Source organism: Cynocephalus volans, chromosome 15, assembly GCF_027409185.1.
Source record: "Cynocephalus volans isolate mCynVol1 chromosome 15, mCynVol1.pri, whole genome shotgun sequence".
NCBI lineage: Eukaryota > Metazoa > Chordata > Mammalia > Dermoptera > Cynocephalidae > Cynocephalus > Cynocephalus volans.
The window spans coordinates 74,599,213-74,612,884 of NC_084474.1; the positions used below are offsets into that span (position 1 = coordinate 74,599,213).

The window sequence follows — 13,672 nt, forward strand, 5'->3', positions numbered from 1 at the left end:
CTCCTTTCTAAGTTTAGATCAGCTAGCAAAATTGCATCCTTTACGCTTTCAGTGATGTGAAATATCTCTGAGAGTTCCTTTAATGTGAAGTTTTCACCAACATCACTTCCTCTGGAACATCTTCACCCTTTTGATGAAGGTGCTACTCTCTTCATTTAAGGTTACATATCCACCTTCAGTAAGTTCTTCTGGCTGCATACCAAGAGTCTCCTGAACAGAATCAGGGTCAACATTCCCCTGGTCAGCTATTTCTTCTATAATTCCATTTTATGTTTGATTCAAATTTCATTTCTGGCATTATCACTTTTCTGTCCTTTGATCACTGTCATTTTTGTTAGACAACTCCCTTTTTCTATCATCCAGTCTTATAAAATGTCACATAGATCTATCACTAGCAGACAAGGAGGGAACACAGCTGCATACTTTGCTGTCTTTGTGTGAACTGGCTGACAGATGTGCAGTCATCAGTCACCAACAGATTTTGGAAGAAGTGATGTGCTTGATCAAGATCATGGTGCACATCTACTATCGACATAGTGATTTGTGAACTAAAGAGCTAGCAACAAAAGTCTGTACTTCATGAAATTATTCCCAGTAAATGCACCGTGGTAACTGAAATTTGAACTGTGTTGTTGAGAGACTGGTACTATTTAATTAAACCATGATAACTGAAATTTGTGTTTATTGAAAATGTGCAAAGCAAGGCCAGCTCTGTGTGTGTGTGTGTGTGTGTGTGTGTTATACACAAATTGTCTTCCCCTAACTTGTCCAATCAAAGCTGATTTCAGTCTCTGCAAGACCTGTTCTTTGGACTTTTATAGTACAAAATTAGGAAGAAGAGAAGGGAGGAAAATTCTTGTGCAGAAGATAAAAGGAGGGACCTAACCAGAGAGGTTCAATTGATTGATGTACTCAAGAATGGAAGGGAAGAACAGAGAGGAGAGAATCTCTCTTTCTTGGTTTTTGTCTTTTAGCATCATGAGAGGAATGAAAGCAGTTAAAAATATAAGATAGATATGAATAGAAGAGAATACAAGATTTTAATAAGTGTTGCTCTGGCCAGGTATATGATTTTCCCTTATTTTCATAATTGTAGATAAAGGATTTGAGTTATTGTGGTATATCAGTTAGTTCTTTTTTTTTTTTTTTTGTGACCGGTAAGGGGATCACAACCCTTGGCTTGGTGTCGCCCGCACCACGCTCAGCCAGTGAGCGCACCGGCCATCCCTGTATAGGATCTGAATCTGCGGCGGGAGCACTGCCGCACTCCCAGCGCTGCACTCTCCCGGGTGAGCCACGGGGTCGGTCCTACCAGTTAGCTCTGAAACTGCTTTTGCTCTGTGGTGCTGCTCTGAGACTGGGTTCAGGGAGGCCTGACTCACATGGACAGATGTTTCCTGGGCCCCTTTACCAGCTCAGCTTAGTGGAAAGTGCTAAGCTTTGTGAGTTATAAAGAAAGCTCAAAATTGTAGCTCTGGGGCCGAGCCCGTGGCGCACTCGGTAGCGTGCTGCGCTGGGAGCGCGGCGACGCTCCCGCCGCGGGTTCGGATCCTATATAGGAATGACCAGTGCACTCACTGGCTGAGTGCCGGTCACGGAAAAACGACAAAAAAAAAAAAAAAATTGTAGCTCTGCCACTTACTAGGAGTGATCTTAGAAAAAAAACTACTCAAATTCCCCAAGCTTGCCTCATGGGATGGGGAATATTTAGAGCACATTGCCTACAATAGATGAGGCATATAACAAATATGAATTACCGACTTCTTTTCCTCCAGTAACACCATGGGGAGTCACTGCTCTGTAAACACTCCCCTTGGAAAGAATCTGAAATGAGAATAAGTAAAGCCAAGAACTGAACTTGCATCTCAGAGCTTCCAACTGGGTTGTTTTGTTGTGTTGTGTTTTTGCATTTTTAATCTGACAAGAAATGTTTTGCAAACTGAGATAACAGGTAAAGCAAAGGCAACGTCTGATGGACTGAGCACAAACTGAATTCTGCAATTCACCCATGTCTCTGTTTATTATTGTCTTTTCTAAGTAGCAAGAGAGTCAGAACTTAGCTTGTTTTTCTCTTGTCAGAGATTAGCTCACTTAGGGATGGCCAATTAGCTCAGTTGATCAGAGCATGGTGCTGATAAAATCAAAGTCCAGGGTTCAGTCCTTGTACAGCAAGTCACACACACACACACACACACACACACACACACACACACACACACACACACAAAAAAAAAACCCACAGGAAAAAAAGAAAAAAAAAAAAAGAAATTGGACCATTGAAAATACCTCAATGCGGTTTCAAGATGGCGGCGGCTGCGGTGGCTGGCGCGGAGTAGCTGAGGTGGAAAAGGTGGCCACTGGGCCTCAGGCAGCCGGGAAACTTGTGGACCTTTCTCTGGCCATCTCTTAAGGGAGGACTGCTGCTGCTGGCCGGTCGTGGGGGCTCAACGCCACTTTGCCCCCGGCAGGAGAGGCTGCCTCATTTACAGGCAACAGCTTTGAAGTGTGGAGCAGGAAAAGAACTGATTCTTAGCTGCAAAAGCGAGTCTTGAAACAGGGAACACGGCGCCAGGGCTGCTGTGGATGCAGCCAGGATCCCGGAGGCTGGGGCCGCACTGAAGGCGGCCAGCTGCCCTATCCAGGATTCGAGGTTTCAGGCCGGCATTAAAGAAGACTCCTGGGAGCGCCCGAGCGGCGCCGCGACTGAACAGCCCGAGGCAGCAGCGCCGAGAACACGGAAGGCAACAAACCAGAGACAGAGCGAGCGCCCGACCTGGCACAGCACTGTGAGTGATCCCTGGCAAAGCTCTGTTCGGGGGGTGCATGCCCACGCGGCTCCCCGCCTGCACCACCAGGCCACTCATTGCCCCGGTGCTGCCTCCATTTTCCCAGGTGCGGGCAGCTCCGCCCTGCTCGGCCATCACTGAGCCCATTTGCTTGGCCTGGCGCGGGGCTTTCCGGACCCTGCGGGCCGACCTCCTCTCCCACTCCCTCCACGGTTCTCTGGCAGGGCTGGGGGTGTGGGGCGTCCCGACCAGTTTTGGGAGGGCTAGGAAGTACGGGCGGGCCGACTGTCACTCCACCACACCCTGGACTCCGGCCCCGGTAAACTTCCTGTTACTGGGAGGCAGATACCATCTCTGCGACCACCAGTTTGGAAAAAAGCCTAATGAATTTCTGGTTGGGAATAGTGTGGTAGGAGAGTTCCCAGGTCTGCTTGAACCTGCCGGAGAGCAGGCTGCAGGCGGGCACTAGATTCGGTTTATACCGGGGGGATACAAAGGTGAACAAGACCCGAGAAAGATCTACACAGTGCTACAAAGGCACCCAGAGAGACTGGTCGTCTGTGCCTAGCAGAAACCTGGTAGACTTCCTGGGCGAGGCGGTGCTGAGCAGGGTCTTGAAGGCCCAGCTGATAGACGAGGGGTGCAGAAGACACGCCCCAACCCAGCACAGTGTGCACAGAGGGGGGAGACGTGCGGCCAGGGAGGCGGAGACTCGACAGAAACCACACACCCGGTGGGGTCGCCACTGCACGATCTAACAGCCTGGGCCAGAGCACACGGAACGGGGAGAAGTCCTGTACAGAAAGTGAAAGCTCAACAGAGATCACACACCCTGTGGTACGTGATCCACCAGCCCAGCAGAGTACAAGCTGACCAGAAAGGTGGATCCCCGGAGAAGCCCAAGACCCGAGGCAACCACACACACAAGACACTAGAGGCCAACTGAGCAGTCACCGCGGGAGCCATACCAAATAGGCAACCACAGCAACATCCTAGTTAGTCATTAGTCTTAAACCGGTGGACTGTGAAACCCCCTGCCACAATGAATAAACACCAAAAAAAAGACACCAGAAATACAAAAAATCAAGAAAGTACACCACCAAAAGTTAATAAATCTCATACTCTAGATCCTATAGAACAAGAAGCCCTTGAAATAACTGATAAGGAATTTCGAGTGATAATTCTAAGGAAACTGAATGAGATACAAGAAAACTCAGCTAGACATCATGATGAAATGAGGAAAAGTATACAGGATCTGAAAGAGGAAATATACAAGGAAATCAATGTCCTGAAAAAAAATGTAGCAGAACTTGCTGAACTGAAGAAGTTATTCAGCGAAATAAAAAACACAACGGAGAGTTTAACCAGCAGGCTTGTCGAAGTTGAAGAGAGAACCTCTGAACTTGAAGATGGGCTGTTTGAAATAACACAAGCAGACAAAAAGAAAGAAAAAAGAATCAAGGACATGGAAGAAAATCTGAGAGAGATATCAGACAACCTCAAGCGCTCAAATATCCGAGTCATGGGTATTCCAGAAGGGGAGGAAAATGGAGATTCCATTGAAAACATATTCAACAAAATAGTGGCAGAAAACTTCCCAGGTATAGGAAAAATCACAGATCTTCAGATCCAGGAAGCTCAACGATCTCCAAACGTATTCAACCCAAAAAGGCCTTCTCCAAGACATGTCATAGTCAAATTGGCAAAACTCAGAGACAAAGAGAGAATCTTAAAAGCTGCAAGAGAGAAGCGTCAAATCACCTATAAGGGAGCCCCAATCAGGTTAACATCAGACTTCTCATCACAAACCCTAAAAGCTAGAAAGGAATGGGATGATATTTTCAAAATACTAAAAGACAAAGATTGCCAGCCAAGAATACTCTACCCTGCAAGGCTATCCTTCCGAAATGAGGGGCAAATAGTATATTTCTCAGACAAACAAAAACTGCGGGAGTTCACTACCACAAGACCACCCTTACAAGAAATCCTCAAGGGAGTACTGGGTTTGGTTCCTGAAAAATAACTACCACTGCCATAAAAACCTAAGAAAAATCTAAACCCGCTAGTACAATAAAAATGGCATTCATGAAGAGAAAACAAGCTAACAAAAACACTATCTACAACCTAAGGAACCAACAAACAAAGAAACCAAACAGTAAATCAGAAAGCAAGGAACAAAAGACACCTAAGACAACCAAACAACCAATAAAATGCTAAGAATAAATCAACACCTTTCAATAACAACTCTTAATGTTAAAGGCTTAAATTCCCCAATTAAAAGACACAGACTGGCTGACTGGATCAAAAAGCAGGACCCAACTATATGCTGCCTACAAGAGACCCACCTCACCCATAAAGATTCACACAGACTAAGAGTAAAAGGATGGAAAAAGATTTACCATGCAAACAGAAAAGAAAAACGAGCTGGAGTGGCTATTCTTATATCTGACAAAATAGACTTTAAACTAAAAACCATAAAAAGAGACAATGAGGGACACTACTTAATGATAAAAGGACTGATCCATCAAGAAGACATAACAATCATAAATATGTACGCACCCAATGTTGGAGCAGCCAGATTGATAAAACAAACTCTATTAGACCTAAAGAAGGAAATAGACACTAATACCATAATAGCAGGGGACCTGAACACCCCACTGTCAATATTAGACAGATCATCTAGGCAAAGAATCAGTAGAGAAACACAAGATCTAAACAAGACTCTAGACCAATTGGAATTGGCAGATATCTACAGAACATTCCACCCAACAACCTCAGAATATTCATTCTTCTCATCAGCACATGGATCATTCTCCAAGATAGATCACATATTAGGTCACAAATCAAGTCTCAATAAATTCAAAAAAATTGGAATTATCCCATGTATCTTCTCAGACCACAATGGATTAAAATTAGAAATTAATAACAAACGAAACTCTGGAAACTATACAAACACATGGAAATTAAACAGCATTCTACTTAATGACATATGGGTCCAAGAAGAAATCAAGCAGGAAATCAAAAAGTTTATTGAAACTAATGAAAACAATGATACATCATACCAAAACCTGTGGGATACTGCAAAAGCAGTATTGAGGGGAAAATTTATTGCATTAAATGCTCACTTCAGAAGAATGGAAAGATGGCAAGTGAACAACCTAACACTTCACCTTAAAGAACTAGAAAAACAAGAACAATCCAATCCTAAAGTTAGCAGACGGAAAGAAATCATTAAGATCAGAGCAGAACTGAATGAAATTGAAAACCAAAAAACAATTCAAAAGATCAACGAATCAAAAAGTTGGTTTTTTGAAAAGATAAATAAAATTGACAAACCATTAGCATGGCTAACAAAAAAAAGAAGAGAGAAGACTCAAATAACAAAAATTAGAAATGAAAAAGGCGATATTACAACTGATTCATCTGAAATACAAGGAATCATTCGAGACTACTATAAACAACTATACGCCAACAAATTTGAAAATCTGGAGGAAATGGATAAATTTCTGGACACACACAAGCTCCCAAAACTGAACCGTGAAGACGTAGAAAATTTGAACAGACCAATAACAATAAAGGAGATTGAAGCTGTTATCAGAAGGCTCCCAACAAAGAAAAGCCCAGGACCAGATGGATTCACAGCAGAATTTTACCAAACATTCAAAGAGGAATTGACACCGATTCTTTACAAACTATTCCAAAAGATTGAAACGGACGCAAATCTCCCAAACTCATTCTATGAAGCAAACATCATCCTGATACCAAAACCAGGTAAAGATATAACCAAAAAAGAAAACTACAGGCCGATATCCTTGATGAATATAGATGCAAAAATCCTCACTAAAATACTAGCAAACAGAATACAGCAACACATACGAAAAATTATTCATCACGATCAAGTGGGATTCATCCCAGGGATGCAAGGTTGGTTCAACATACGCAAATCAATAAATGTGATACACCATATTAATAAACTCAAACACAAGGACCATATGATCATCTCTATAGATGCTGAAAAAGCATTTGATAAAGTTCAGCACTCATTCATGACAAAGACCCTCTATAAGTTAGGTATAGAGGGAAAGTATCTCAACATAATTAAAGCCATATATGCCAAACCCACTGCCAATATCATCCTGAATGGGGAAAAGCTGAAAGCTTTTCCTTTAAGAACAGGCACTAGACAAGGATGCCCACTCTCACCACTCCTATTCAACATAGTGTTGGAAGTACTAGCCAGAGCAATCAGAGAAGAGAAGGAAATAAAGGGCATCCAGATTGGAAAAGATGAAGTCAAACTGTCCCTGTTTGCAGATGACATGATCCTATATATCGAACAGCCTAAAACCTCTACAAAAAAACTGTTGGAATTGATAAATGATTTCAGCACAGTAGCAGGATACAAAATCAACACACAAAAATCAGTAGCATTTCTTTTCTCCAATAGTGAACATGCAGAAGGAGAAATCAAGAAAGCCTGCCCATTTACAATAGCCACCAAAAAAATAAAATACTTAGGAATTGAGTTAACCAAGGAGGTGAAAAATCTCTATAATGAGAACTACAAACCACTGCTGAGAGAAATTAGAGAGGATACAAGAAGATGGAAAGATATCCCATGCTCTTGGATTGGAAGAATCAACATAGTGAAAATGTCCATACTACCCAAAGTGATATACAAATTCAATGCAATCCCCATCAAAATTCCAAAGACATTTTTCTCAGAAATGGAAAAAACTATTCAGACATTTATATGGAACAATAAAAGACCACGAATAGCCAAAGCAATGCTCAGCAAAAAAAATAAAGCTGGAGGCATAACACTACCTGACTTTAAGCTATACTACAAAGCTATAATAACCAAAACAGTATGGTACTGGCATAAAAACAGACACACTGACCAATGGAATAGAATAGAGAATCCAGAAATCAACCCTCACACTTACTGCCATCTGATCTTTGACAAAGGCACCAAGCCTATTCACTGGGGAAGGGACTGCCTCTTCAGCAAGTGGTGCTGGGATAACTGGATATCGTTATGCAGGAGAATGAAACTAGATCCATACCTCTCACCATATACTAAAATCAACTCAAAATGGATTAAGGATTTAAATATACACCCTGAGACAATAAAACTTCTTAAAGAAAACATAGGGGAAACACTTCAGGAAATAGGACTGGGCACAGACTTCATGAATACGACCCCAAAAGCACGGGCAACCAAAGGAAAAATAAACAAATGGGATTATATCAAACTAAAAAGCTTCTGCACAGCAAAAGAAACAATTAAAAGAGTTAAAAGACAACCAACAGAGTGGGAGAAAATATTTGCAAAATATACATCTGACAAAGGATTAATATCCAGAATATATAAGGAACTCAAACAACTTTACAAGAAGAAAACAAGCAACCCAATTAAAAAATGGGCAAAAGAGCTAAGTAGGCATTTCTCTAAGGAAGATATCCAAATGGCCAACAGACATATGAAAAAATGCTCAACATCACTCAGCATCCGGGAAATGCAAATCAAAACCACATTGAGATACCATCTAACCCCAGTTAGGATGGCTAAAATCCAAAAGACTATGAACGATAAATGCTGGCGAGGCTGCGGAGAAAAAGGAACTCTCATACATTGTTGGTGGGACTGCAAAATGGTGCAGCCTCTATGGAAAATGGTATGGAGGTTCCTTAAACAATTGCAAATAGATCTACCATACGACCCAGCCATCCCACTGTTGGGAATATACCCAGAGGAATGGAAATCATCAAGTCGAAGGTATACCTGTTCCCCAATGTTCATCGCAGCACTCTTTACAATAGCCAAGAGTTGGAACCAGCCCAAATGCCCATCATCAGATGAGTGGATACGGAAAATGTGGTACATCTACACAATGGAATACTACTCAGCTATAAAAACGAATGAAATACTGCCATTTGCAACAACATGGATGGACCTCGAGAGAATTATATTAAGTGAAACAAGTCAGGCACAGAAAGAGAAATACCACATGTTCTCACTTATTGGTGGGAGCTAAAAATTAATATATAAATTCACACACACACATACACACATACACACACAAACGGGGGGGGGGGTAAGAAGATATAACAACCACAATTATTTGAAGTTGATACAACAAACAAACAGAAAGGACATGGTTGGGGGGGAGGGGGGGAGGGAGAAGGGAGGGAGGTTTTGGTGATGGGGAGCATTAATCAGCTACAATGTATATCGACAAAATAAAATTTAAAAAAAAAAAAAAAAAAAAAGAAAATACCTCAATGCATAGATAACCAACAAGATTACCCAAAAAACAAAGATTGAAAAATATGTTTGGGGTATGTTGCATTTTACAATTCAGGGTAGGAGTTAGTATTTATGGGCCTTCTTGGGCCAGATTGGGGCTTGCAAAGTGTCAATAGATTTGAAGAACTAATATGATCATGGGAAACTGTATATTGATGCTTGTGACCCGTCTATTGGTGATGGCACACAAAGAGAAAAGCAGGGTGGGACTATTGCTGTAGGTTGGTTCCAGGACCAGGAAGTCAAGGAAACGGGGAAAATGGCCCCAGCTCAAAGGCCATTGGCCCAGTACTGACCTTGATACTGTAGAGTCCAGAGAAAGGCTACTAAAGTTTAAGGAGAAAACAAAAGTGATTGCAGAGGATGAGTTACAATGGATTCTTTCGAAAAATAAATAAAAGAAATAATGATATCACAGCTTTGTCTTACTCTCTAATTATTTTTGTACCTTAATTTTGAGTATGACTTTAGATAAAACACCTTCCATTCTCTGGGGCTCAGATTCCTCATGTGTGAAAAGAAGAGGATGGGTCAGATCACCACCAAGTTCCCTCCTCTCTGATTTTGTATATAAAAGCCCCCTACTACCCACCAAATTAAATTTAGAACCTTCTGTTCAGTTTTCAAGATCTTCCATAATTAGGTGCCAGTCAAGGTACCAGATACGCTTGTCACCTTCCTCCAGTATCAATCCTCACCTCCTTTAGACCAGTCTCTGGCCTGTCCTCCCTGCAAGCTGTACTAACACCAGCCTCCACTGTCCTTTCCAGTCCCCATGTCCTTTCTTGGAGTGCAGCAAACTCTCTCTCTCATTCAAAACCATTCTTCAAATCCCCAGACCATCTCACAGGGAATAATAATGTCAATATTTTTTCCTCCTGTGCAGTGTTGAGGAGGTTTTGGGGCTTGTACTGAATAGGATTTTAAAAAGGAAACTGTTCTTGTTTCATATCATTTTAGTTCATGTAAAAGCCGAAATTAAATATAATTTGTGCAATCTTGTCACAGAGCCATTGTTATTAATCTACAAAATCAAAGCTTAACAGTATAGGAAAAGACAAAGGACATCAATTGAAGGTAAATTACAGCCGAATATATATAAGATCACACTCTGTATCTTTACAAATACCAAGTGAATTCGCTGATATTTGTGATAATATAAGAAAGGCACAGTATTACGGATTTGCCATTCACTGTAACATTTTGCTAAAAACCATTCATATGTCTCCACACTAGGGTTCAGTATTAAATATTTATTCAAAAACATTTCCAGTTTGGATTTCTTTGCTTGACCTTGATCTATGATAATCTTTTGAGAAACTTTGAAGATGAAGGCAATAAAAGACACTTTTCCTTCTAATAATTGTCCATGATAAGTCATTCCTGCTGTTACAGACATACTGCATAATATACGTAAGGAGACATTTGTAATGATTATCTGAACTTCCATCATAAGAACAATAGTATTCTAAAAACAGAAAAAGCTTTTTATGCACCTTTATTACCGCTCCATGGGAATGCCTAAAAATGTGTCTACTAATAATTTGGAATAAGCAAAAGGCACAAGACAATTTATACGTGACAAAATGGAAACTTAAAAAAAAATTTCAATATCACTAGTAATGACACAATACCATTTTTCAACTACCCAAATGGTAATGATTTAAACATAGCTTGTATTTTAAAAGATGACAGAAAAGTCCCTTCGAGAGTTAAGTCCGTCTCAGCTACGTGGAAGGTGCGGGGGTGTGTGGGCTGCCAGCCTCCCCTCGGCCCTCCAGACCCAGTCTCTGCCCTTTTCCATCCTGCTCAGGGCCTTGGGAGGCTGACCCTCACAGAGCGCCTAAGGGGGGCTCCCTTGCCTCTGGCTTTCAGTCAGCTTCAGCCATTGGGAGACACCAGCAGCGGATCTGTGGGGAGTTGGCAGGGGCTGTGTTTCTCTCAAAGACCACAGCTGGTAGTGGGTGGCCCTCTTCTACAGCTACAAGTCTTGCTGGTTGCAGGTAACTGCTATATTTCCCCTTGATCCAAAAGGTCAAGGGATTGGAGTGCCTTCTCCTGCTGTTAGCTCTGGAGTGCTTCCCCATCTCTTAATGGTTTCTCTTACCTTGGGCACACCTTATAAACTATTACTGAATTAAATCCTTTCCAATCACCCCTTCAAGTTTCCCATCCACCTCCTGCCAGGACTCTGACATATGCAGTATACCTCCAAATCCACTCAGGACCTTGACCACACGAGGACATTTTTTCATCACAATCTGCTCCTCCTCTTGTCCTTCTAGGCAAATGTCTGCTGCTTTTGCTTCCCCGGTATCCATTCATGCTTTTCCTTGCACAGCAACCTAACTCTCCATTAGAGAACTGCCTCTCCTCAATTCTCAGTGCACCTGACTTGGGCGAAGCTGATCTCAGCACCAACCAGGGCCAGACATATGATCCAAGTCAGTCCAACTAGACTTAATCTCAGGACTTCTGTTGGAACAATTGGGGCAAAGAAACCTCTATTCACTGAGATGACCAGATGTATGGAAAAACAGAGCCTGGAACTGTCAGGCCAAGTAGAGAGAGCTTGCTTGGGAATAAACCAACGAAATGGACAGGGAACAAAGGATGGAGAGGTGGGCCTAGTAGTATTTGGATCCCTGAATCCCACCATGCCTGAAGCTTATCCTTGGACATTGTAGTTATGAGAAGCCATACAGCCCTCTTTTCCTCAAGCTAAATTAAATGGAGCTTTCTGTCCCCAGCACCTGACAAATAGGCCTTCTCCAAATAAAAACACATATATTTAGAGAGAGTAAAAAGAGGAGATTGTTAAAGACTGTGACTTTTAAAATTATATCAGTCATCCAGATCAACAATGCTTTTCATCAAGAACCCCGACACATAAATGCATGAAAGGCTACCCGTGGTTTGAATATATTATGATTTTCATGCTCCCATCACCTGCACTGTCTCTTTAGTTCTTTGAAATCTGTGAGCGATGGGACAATACCAAACCAAACTATCCATTTTGTGTTGAACTTTGTGGCTGAGACCCATGCATGACCTGGTGCAAACAAAAAACAGTGCTGGAAAACAGCTGAATGCCGGTTCAAGAATTACTGTCAAGTGCTATTTGAGTGGGCCTTCTCTGATGACAGGGTTTATTGGCAGGAAAGCTGTTATTGTGATGATCATTATTCCCACTTACCACCTATTAGAATACGAGTCACTAGGAGGACAGACTGTCCCAAAAGCCCAGTGTTCCTGAGCACTCAAAGTCAAGTTCAAGAGACAGCAATCAGGTGTAAGGACAATGGCAAAGGTTCAACCCTTTGAAATGAAGAAAACTGGTAACTCCCAGGAAATGGTCACAAACTGCATTTTACTGTCTTCAACATATCACATAACTTGGGAAAAGAAATCAGAGTGACAGTGTTAATACAACACAAAGTCTTTTCCAGGCAGCTGTTCTCCCTGAGACAGAGACTATGTCTTTATTCATCTTTTCTTTTTTCTGTTTTGGTGGCTGGCCAATAGGGGGATCCGAACCCTTGACCTCGGTGTTATAACACTGTGCTCTAACCAACTGAGCTAACCAGCCAGCCCTCTTTGTTCATCTTTCCACACCCTTCCCCACTCCTGCCTAGTACTGTGCCTCACACAGAGTAGGTGCTCATTAACAATGACATTCAGGATCTGCTCGCTTAAGAGTTCAAATAAAATATAACACAGTGTATGAAAAGAGTGAGCAGATAATAGTTGCTGAAGAAATCCTTGCTGTTATTATAATTGCTATTATTTGTAACTGTATACTTCACCCAACCCCAAAGTATCTGTTATTAATGAGCAGACTCATCAAAACCCACACAGACTTTTTCTAAGCTATAGTTTCAACTTCTTACCTTCCTTGATCTGCTGTGCATTTATTTTCCCTGTCCTTCATGCACAGACGTGAAAACCAAACTATTCATTAACGCACTCTTTCATCCATTCAACTACCAGTGACCACCTACAACTTGCTATATATTTGACTAAATGTGGGGAAATCAAAGTTAGCCAAGGCCGCTGTGTAATGCCTGTTGGAGATGGAATAGAAATCCAGCAGACTATGAATGGGAGAATCAGCCTACAGAATGAGACAACTTAAGTGGTCACAACAAGTGCTGGGGACATCTTGAAGAAAACAACTGTGACAGAGGGTGACATTTTCCCTACCTTTTCTGCAAGCCAGCCAAGATGCCTGATCTCTCGGCTCCCAGCAATGCCTGTTTTCCCCAGCTGCTCCCTGACCTCGGCAATCGCTCGGGTCAGCAGGTCACTCACGTTGGAATGGATGGCACTGAACCAGGCCTGGGCGGTGGCTGAGTCCTTGCTCCTTAGGATCACCGTGTGCTTTGCATCTGGAGAGTGGATTTCCAGCTGCCTAGAGAAGCAAAGAGAGAAGTGTTAGAAGTTTCCCCAGCAGATCCTGCTTCCTTAAGAGCTGGGACACAAACGTGAGTTCCTTACTCTGACTCTTAGACTTTGTGTTTTTCCTTGTTTACTTCAATGGCATTAATCCGTTCACGCATTCATTCATCCACAAATA

General features: G+C 42.1%; 1 protein-coding gene across 1 annotated transcript in view; it reads right to left on the bottom strand.

Moving 5' to 3' along the window:
* SNTB1 (syntrophin beta 1) overlaps positions 1-13,672 on the bottom strand; it is a 253,711-nt gene that overhangs the window by 89,209 nt on the left and 150,830 nt on the right. The window contains exon 3 of the mRNA XM_063079994.1: positions 13,300-13,507. Coding sequence (XP_062936064.1) covers positions 13,300-13,507 — 208 coding nt within the window. The remainder of the gene's footprint in view (positions 1-13,299; positions 13,508-13,672) is intronic.